The sequence below is a fragment of the Thunnus thynnus genome, chromosome 18 (assembly GCF_963924715.1).
Source record: "Thunnus thynnus chromosome 18, fThuThy2.1, whole genome shotgun sequence".
Taxonomy (NCBI): domain Eukaryota; kingdom Metazoa; phylum Chordata; class Actinopteri; order Scombriformes; family Scombridae; genus Thunnus; species Thunnus thynnus.
In genome coordinates this window covers 28,818,744-28,828,485 of record NC_089534.1, presented here as the reverse complement: position 1 = coordinate 28,828,485, position 9,742 = coordinate 28,818,744, and the positions used below count along the sequence as shown (strand labels likewise).

Here is a 9,742-nt window from a genome sequence, read left to right as displayed (position 1 = left end):
AGGAAAGACTATGTGCGTGTGTGTGTGTGTGTGTGTGTGTGTGTGTGTGTGTGTGTGTGTGTGTGTGCAGATGTGGGTAGGGAGAGGGTGTGTGCATGTGTGTGTGTGTGCGTGCAGATGTGGGTGGGGAGAGGCAGGAAATATGACAAGTATGACAACATTTTTAAGTCGGTCATATGCAATGAAAATAGTACTTTATTTTTTACTTACAGGTAATATCAAGTATATCATCTACAGCATATAAAGCTTGGCATTTCTGTCCAACTTATAAGAGTCTTTAAAAAATCATTATTTTTTATTTGTTATTTATCTCTCAAGCGACCCCAACAGTTGCATGTAAACTTCTGCCAACAGCACAGTGGATGAGGCTAAAAACACCACCTGACAAACTCGGCTCTGATTAACCTGATGAGCTTAAAGTCTTACATGTAAATGCTTGTGTGTGTGTGTGTGTGTGAGCCTTTGTGTGTGTTGATGCACTTAACATGACCATCTGTGCATGCTGAAGGAGAGAGAGGGAATCCGTCTTATCCTCTCAGCTCCTCACCAATGCAAGCTCTGGTAGTTAGTCAGATCACTCGGCAGGTTGCAGGTGTATTTTCCCTGCACTGTTTGACCATTTCATTCTGAGAAGAAAGCATAAAATGTCCAAAGAAATAAATGACAACTAGCATGTGGAGACTGGACTGCCAACGGAGAGCCTTTGTTGGAAGATTTTAGAAGACCTCGTCTAACCGACTATAGAGATCCTTATCTATGGATTTACGCTTTGGCTTTCACTTTTTCTCCTGACTCATTTTTCTTCATAGAAAGAAATTTTAAAGTTTTTCTTGAATCACTTTTGAATGCAACAATGGGCTGCTCTCCATCCAAAGGAAAGTTATTTTCAAAGCCAGAAGGCCCTGTACCTCAAAAGGCTCTGTTGGCTGAAGCATCACAGGACAGCATTGATTCTAGACCTGTAGAAGAGGACAAAAATGACGATAAAGAAAATGAACTTCCACCACCCACTGAAGACCACAGTACAAGAGAGACTACATGGTCTCAGGTGGCCTCGGATACAAAGGCTGCCCAAAGTGCAGAGGACATTAAAGAAATGGAAGAGAATGTGATCCCACAAGAAACAGTCAAAGAGGTCGTACAAACAGATAAGGTTAAAAAGACAGAGAAAAGAAAGAAGAATAAAGACAAGAGAAGGTCTACACAAAAGCAGAGGAAGTCTTCCATTATCCAGACAAAGGTGGACTTCCCCCCACACATGGTGAGAGCTCACCAGGCAGCCTATGCTTTCCTAAACCCAAATATCGCCAAATATGAGACCCTATTGGGCCTGCTGGACCAGGCCGCCCAGACACAGTTGTCCCTCCAGCCCATGATGTCTGCTTTGGTGTTGCGCTTTGAGGAGATCAACCAGGCTCTAGAGGAGATGGCTGAAGAAGGGGAGCTGATGTTGAAGGAACATGGGGACTACATGGCCTTGCCTTCTGGAATGTTGGGCCCAGCTGTTATGCCTGCTAAACCTAGCACTGACACAACCAACCCCCTTGATCCACCTCCAGATCTGTTACAGCAACTGCTCCAGCATTCAACAGAGAAAATGAAGCTCGTGGGGGGCTCGGCACAGGCACTGGGTGACACTACGCTTGAGGAAGCAGCAGAGTATTTTTCTTCCCTCTCTAAACTACTGGTTGTGAAGCTGCAGGCCAAGCAGGCAGTGGAACAGAGGTTGTCTCAAGTGCTGGCACGGGTAGAGGGGGCTGCCATGAGGAAGTCTAACCCAGAAGATTCTGCACTACACAGTGAGGACAGCGGTATTGGTGGAGAGAATGAGAGTCTGGCAGGCTCTGAGAGGCACCGCCGCCACCGTGGGAGCGCTGGATCTGGAAGCTGTGGGTCTGGAGTCAACATTCGTGGTGCTCTTGATAATTCACCCAACCTGGTAGGCCATAATGAAGATGATGAGGAGGACGAGGAGGATGACGATGATGACGATGAAGAGTATGAAGATGATGAAGAGGATGGGCATGGGAGAAAGAGGTCAAACTCTTCCCCACCAGATCCCAGTCGACCTCTTCTCTACATACGTGCAAAATACATGCAGGATCTGCAACCTACACTCAAACGACCCCTGACTGCTGTCACTGCAACCAAACCTGAACCCTCCACCAAATCTGTAAACATAGTGATGGAGTTACAAAAGAGCCAGAGGGACTTGGATCGGCGAATGAAAAAGATGTATGAAATCCGAGGAAACAAAGAGTTAGCGGGGCCTCATTATAATCTGTATAGAGCTGGACTGAGACGGCATTCATTAAGTGGTTCAGCAAGTGCACAAAAAGGCCCCTTCAAGACAAGTAAATCACCCTGTTTCTTACCAATGTTAGCTCCCCAACCACCAAAGCGCCAGTCTGTCAGAAGGCTGATAAACTCCTTTAGTCAAGGGGTGGATGGTAGACCAGGCCAGACCCTTGCTAATATACCACCTCATATCAGGAGGCCCAGGAAAAGTGGGCTCCTTCCCCTATCTGACATAGGAAATAGTAATGAGGGGGGTTTAGTCATCAATGGCAACAACAACAACAACAGCTGGCCTGACGGCAGGGATGACCTGGATGTAGACAACCTACCACCTCCACCCCCAGAGGTGTTGATGGACAATTCCTTTCAGAGTACTGAGGGTATGCCAGAAAATGAAGAAGGGTCGCAGGAAGAATCAGCTCAGAGTCTCCCAATGATAAACCAAAAGACAGGAGTCTCCCAGCGCCTGAGGGCATCAGTGCAGAATGTAGAAGTGCTGCCTAACCGAGTAAGCATGAGGCCCAGAACGATCAGTATCGCCTCTTCCCGTCCTGTTAGACAGGATGCTGTTATGGGGGCGCAGGATGCAGAGCAGCAACCAGAAACTGATCTGGATCCAGAAATGGAGAAGGCTAATTGTCTCTACCAGCAGGCACGCAAGATCATTCACCTGCGCAATGCAGCAGAATCTTCTGACAAGAGAAATATTGCAGAGCAAAGCAGTAGAGGGCCTTCATCCATTCAAGCCAGAATGGGTCAGAGATTTGAAAGCAGTGAACTTTATGAGGGTGAGCAGAGCCTGCCTGTAACAGCACCACCTGTCTCAAGGGTCCGCCTACCGCCATCTTGTCCCTCTGTACGCCACAGATTTCCAAGCCCTCCTGTTTTCAGATCTCAGTCTAACTCTAGGCCCTCATCTCGACCAAGTTCTCCCAGGACAGTGACACGTGCCACAGAGAACAACACTGAAGAGATTATTCCGTCTGTGTCCTTCCATGATGCCCGTTCAGTCTTCTGTCAAAAAGAGTCCTCTGGAAGTTCAGTGCTTCCCAGGCCATGTGGAGAGGCCTCCCGAGGCAGGCTAACCACAAGAGGGATAGACAACACTACACGTCGCACTCAATCAGAACAGAGGCCTAGTGTGACTTCCCATCTAGAGTTTTCCAAAGATGGCAATTCCACCTCCACACAAGCCAAACAGGGTGAATTTGGTGAAACAAAGCAAAGGTAAGTAATATTGTATAGTTTTGTGCCATGTAAAATGTATCACTCAAGTTTACTTTTGGGTACAGTAAGTTTGAGTTTGTATCAGTAATAGTCATATTTGGCTGTTAGTGTTGAGACAGGTATTATATACAATAATGAAAAATCTGACACACATTAATTTTTTGTATTTTTCTAAAACACCATTATTCCATAAACCACCATGTGCCTAAAACTTTGTTAATCTAGAAATATTTTCAAATGGGAACAAAATAATGTTTAGATTCTTGTTATTGGTTTATCATTAGTGGAATTAAAGCTATCAAATCAGGTTTATTTGACCTTTGGTGGTTCTTTACTTTGAATCCACACAGATGGCTTTTGGCACCTGCCTGTCTCACTGTTTAAGTGAATGACATCAGCATGTCAGACCATCTGTGATCCCATCAGGCACAAAACAGATCTTCAGATGTCCTATTTTCTTTGTACGATAGCGCTGACGTTTTGAGATAACCTACAGTGTAATCTGATTTGATTTGTCAAACAAGACAATGTGTCACTGACACAGTTCAATCATATTATCATATAAATAATATGATCAACAAAACAGATCTTCAGATGCCCTATTTTCTTTGTAAAGTAGCGCTCAAGTTTTGAGATAACCTACAGTGTAATCTAATTTGATCTGTCAAACAAGACATTGTGTCACTGAAACAGTTCAATCATATTATCATATAAATAATGTGATCAACATGTAAGGTAGAAGAATTTTAAGGGCTTAAAAGGCCCTTGATATAACATTATAACACCAGCAGTCTGGGCACTAACATTCTTCTCTGAAAGTGAAAGTATTCAGCATCTCCTAAAGACAAAATGGACGAACTGGATCTGTTCAACAACATGTGAAAAAAACAATGAGAACAAAAGACAGAATTGCACTGTCAAATTCCAACGTGTAGTCTTTTTCAAGCTGCCTTAAAAGAAGAAAAAAAACTTTATTGAGATGAGACAAAGTATATACTCTACAGTTGATAGGGGAATAGAGTAGGGTTGGTATTGTAGGTAGAGACATTCTACATATTCGTAACAGACATCCACACAAACACCAACCAAAAAAACAGACACAGACAAGATCATTACAGTAGTAATATACATTAAGTAAGTAAAAAGTAATTATTAACAAAGAACTACTGAGTATGTTTTTATATATTTTTGAGAAGGATATATGTCCAAGTACATATATGTATATATATCCTTATACTGTATGTATATGAAAGTATGGGTGATACAGAACATAGGGCGTGAGGACAGAAAAAAAGTAAGTGTGAGGGGAAAAAGAACAAAGACTACTACATCAGTACTGTAAGTAAATAAGTTAAGGTGGAAGATGAGGTAAGGTTGGCTGCTGGGTAATGGATCAAATGAATTTCCATAAACTGCTGGCCAGCAGCACACTAACAGAAACATCTGGCTGCAGAGAGTGGGCATTATGGAAGCATTTCATGATGGCACTGTGTGTCAGTCAGCTGCACGTGTGATTAATTGCCAGCATTTTGAAGAATTTGCAACACTAAGATACAGTTACTAAGGTATTATAACTTAAGAGCAAATTCTAGTGATTTGGTGTCCCATAAAGTTGGGGAACTTGCAAGTGATATATTTCAAAAGGATAGTCAAAATCAAAGCAACAGACAGCTAAATATCCTAACTTTTAGCCCCTAGTTTGTATCAAGCTCTAAAAAACACTGGATCCTACACATCCCATAATTCAACTATATAACATTTTACATTAGACCATCCACATCTTTCAAACTCCACACCCTTGGCTTGTAAAACAGGTTTTCTGTTAAACAAAAATCCTAAACCAACCCTGGGGTAACCCTAACTTTGACAGACTTTAGAAAGCTCCCTCCAGTCGAGAGGTGTCCCTTAAATGTTGTGGCCCTGTCTTGTAGGGGGGCCCTGTGTAGAAATTTAGTTTTAAGACCATTAACATTTTAGTTTAACATTGTGACTACACCTCTCTTAATGAAGTTGTGTTTACTCAAATTAAATCAAACTAACTGATTACCAGAAAACCTGTGGCCAGGTATGATTATTCTAGCACAGGAAGACAAATTGGTCTCTTGGAGTCAGGGATTATAATGAAGCTTCCATGTATAGTCTGCTGTGTACTCTGTTCTTTATGGGAACTTGGATGAACAGGGTTCATACACAGTGCACAGAGGCCAAGAAGTGTGAGTGGGTTCATCAAGGCCGAACAGCAATTTTTAGCCCTTGGGGCCTCCAAGGTTAAGCTGGCCATGGGTAGAGGAGATTGCTCAGGAGTCTGTTTTATTTTAGCCTTTTTTTCTTATATCTTTTCTTAAAAGACCCTTTAAAAATCAAGCATTTTAATCCCTGTGGAGCTTTACTTCTGTGGAGATTAACAGTGAGGATTTGGTTGCTATTTTATCACAAACTGTTTTGACACCTTCAGTAAAGGCTTTTTTCAAACTGTTAAACTCTAATTCAAACCTTCAGTCAGAGCCCAGTCAGAGCCCAGTTGTATGTTACCAGCTCACCTCCTGCCTCTAGAGAAGCCATCTGGTCTAATCCAGATTGGATTAGCCCTCCTACCCCACTCTGCACCCTGCTGTTCCTGCTACGCCATTTAATCCACTCATGTGCTAAAATATATTCTTTCCTACTCTCCTATAGGCCAGTCAGCCCTCTGATGACAGAAGACAACACCCAGTTGGATCCAAGTGCCACTGCGATGACAGCCTAGAGCCCAGCTGTGATTGGTCAGGGTTTCTAAAGTGAGATACTAGGTGGGAAGCATGCAGAGAAAGGGATTGTGGATTATCTGAGGTTAAGCCCCTTTCTCTTTTCTTTCCTTTCCTTATAAAAGAGGTTTGTTCCAAGAGAGGTCTTTAGATACATTTATAATATTAATTCAAGGTGTTAATGGACATTTATGGGATATAAGAACATCTGTCTCTAACCAATTTCTGAAAACACTGTCAGGATTTGTCTGTATTTTTCTTTGTTTAGAAGGGCATACTTAATCTATACTGAATGTTGAATCTATAATCTACCTTGAATTTGTTTGAATTTAAAGATACATGTGCAGATTTTTATAGCACCATATTGGTACTCCCAAATCCCCATATTTCCTCTCCACTCACTGTTGATCTTCTTAAACACAGAAGTGTGAGAAAAACTTGGGATTTGGGGACGCTATACCAACATCAAAAAGAATGTCTTTAACTTGTATTATTATCAGATTTACTGAAGTGTTTTTGTATGTATTCTATTTTGTGTTTGGACAGTTTGTACTAGCTTCCTATCGGTGTAAACCATGTTTTCTACCTCGACTGTGTCCCAATAAAAGAGAAAAATCTGCCCAAAGCCAGTCTCATGTGGTTCCTTCAAAATGCTTATAGAAATGGTCAGAGAGTTCTAACTGAGCAGTCATGCCTAAGAATAGCTCCTGAATAATGTTGTTTTCTGTTCAAAAATAAGATAAACACTGAAAAATGGTTAAAAAAAAAACAAAAAAAAACTTGAATACAGGAAATAACACAACCAGCCAGAGAAGAGAAAGAGAAAAAACAGCTAGAATAGGACCCTGGAGACAAAGATCAAGACATTTAGCTAGTTGGATACAACGTTGCTAACCTAAACAGTCACAACAACTAGAAGAAAAGAAAAGAATAAGAAGATAGAGGAGGACTCAACTAAATAAACATCCTCAAACAAGTAGACTAACTGAGAACTACTGGACCCTGGACACTGATAACACTTCTAACACTTGGAATTACAAAAAAAGCTAATGTTAGCAGCTAACTAGCTTACACTAGCTAAACAACAGTTGAGCTGTTGCCTTGCGATGGGATCAGTGGCAGCAGTAGCAGCAGAACTTTACTGTTATGAATCACAGCTCACAGACCTCAGGGTGCCAACTACTGTATCATGTTGTCTACCTGTTCTGAGAATAGAATATCCCCCCAAACAAGTTCTCCATGACAGACCACAGACACTCTTCCTCAACCAGTATAAAGATGGGAGGGCATGTAATTTAATCTTCCACAGAACCCCATGTCTGGCTAAATGTCATCAGCTCTCACTACTCTTAAAGACAGCAGGTATCTGCAATGGATGGAAGATAAGTGTATTGGAGGAAAATGTCCCACACCATGACAGTCAACCTGTTTAAAAATGGCACTGACATGGTTCAAGAATACCTGGCAAAGTTTGAGGGTGACTTCCCTGCCATGACACTAAGTGCTCAAAAGGAGAAGAAGGGTCAACAAATACCCCACCAACTCAGGGAAGCAAAACCTCCACCTCTTGTCTTGCACCTGGCAGAGAGCCAGGCGCAAGACTGAGCACTCAGAGGCTCTGAACTTCATGAAGGAACATTTCTCCCAGAGGAAGGTAGAGCTGGTACAGCTCAGGGACCAGCTGGACCAACAGCAGACTAACCCTCACTTCCAGAAAGTCCTGACCAGGAGAGAACAAGAGGACATCCTCAACACTCGGCTGAGGGAGTTTCAGCAGGACAGAGCCAGTCAGAGCAGACAGCTGGATTATCTCAGTAAGGAGGAGAAGCAGTTGAGAAGTGACAGAGACAGCTGTAAGGCTAAGGTAGCAGCACTGAGAGAGGAACTGCTGGAGAAGGACAGAACTCTGCTCATTCTACAGGAGAGACTGAATACACAATGCTCTCTACCCACAGACACCCCTCAGAGCCAAACCCTCCCCACCCACACCAACCCTGCACCTGCTCAGCCTCCACATAACCCCATCCCTGGGAGCTCACCTCATCTCATTCAGCCAGCCCCAGCCTCAAGCCACAGCCCTGCACCCACCCCAGCACCAGCGGATTCAACTCCACACTCCACTGAGACTGCACAGGCACACAGAGGCAGAAGGGATGAAATGATCCTACTCATGGACACCAACGGGAAGTTCCTAGATGAACCGATACTTGTCCTCATGCCTCACATCTCAGGCTCTGAGAAATGAACATTTTCCCAATATAATTAAAAATACACCCTGAATTTGAAAATATATTAGAGAAACTCCTGTATTTACTTGGGGAAATGCCCAGATGTGAGATGAATGCATCAAACTTAATCACATCATGTCATGACCTAAGGACAGTCATTGGAACCTGAGAAACACAACTCTGCATTGACTTCGTAATTGTTTCATTTTTAACTCTTTTCAGGAGTCCAAGAAGTGAAGCTCACTGCTGGAGCCCTATTGTTTTTTGGTCATTATTTGTATTCCAGTTTTGCTGCTAAGACCCCTGCTTTTTTTTTTTTTTTTTTTGTATATATCAGTCAACATGGGTGGGCCTACAATTTATCTAATTTATTATCTGACTAATATATATTATTTGATTTGTAAATGATTTATTGATTACATTTTGCTCTTATAACCAGGTTATATATATGTTTCTATATATAATTCTATTATTATAACTCTGTAAATAGTTTAATTATTTGATCATTTTTAGTAATTCCTTGCTCTTAGAACGACTGATACTGATACTCACTGTGTGATGGATGGTCTAATATAGGAGCTAAATACACAACCACCCTCCACTGGCAAGGTACTGATACACACACACACACACACACACACATACGGCAACAACATTAATACACACACGCGCATGCACACACACACACACACACACACACACACACACACACACACACACACACACACACACACACACACACCACCATCACCACATGCAAGAGACTACTGCACAGGTAGGCCTGTGTTTTCAAACATTTCGTAGGCTACTTTTAAAGTGTGTCTTATAATTTATTCAACGGAGATGTTCATTACATAAAATAGTATTAATAATTACATAATGTCTTAATAGAGATTAAATTCTATGATTAGGCCTATTCATTTCACTTTCATCTCTTTTCTTTTTTTGACCAAACAACTACACCTTTAAAAGAATGAGTCATACCTAGCAATGCGGTCAACCACACCTCCTCACTAAAAGTAGGTAAAAGTTTATGTCCCTGCCTTGCTCAGAGTTGCTCAAAGAATTTTCTTAAATCACTTCTAAGCTAGGACTCCTTGCTGAGAGTATTCTAGGAATGTTTGTGAATACGGCCCCTGATTTAACAAGCTTTCTGTTGAATTTGTAGTCTCCAAACCCATCCAAACCCTGACTTAACCTTAACCTTAACTGTGACTTCATGTGTAAAATCAGTGGAGCGCAGAT

General features: G+C 42.0%; 1 protein-coding gene across 1 annotated transcript; it reads left to right on the top strand.

The window, feature by feature from the left end:
• Nucleotides 1-537: 537 nt before the first annotated feature.
• Nucleotides 538-7,263, top strand: pcare2 (photoreceptor cilium actin regulator 2). The gene is made up of 2 exons (XM_067573045.1): nucleotides 538-3,525; nucleotides 6,202-7,263. The coding sequence occupies exons 1-2, from the start codon at nucleotides 854-856 to the stop codon at nucleotides 6,269-6,271; spliced, it is 2,742 nt and encodes a 913-aa protein (XP_067429146.1). The 5' UTR covers nucleotides 538-853; the 3' UTR covers nucleotides 6,272-7,263.
• The last annotated feature ends 2,479 nt before the right edge of the window (nucleotides 7,264-9,742 follow it).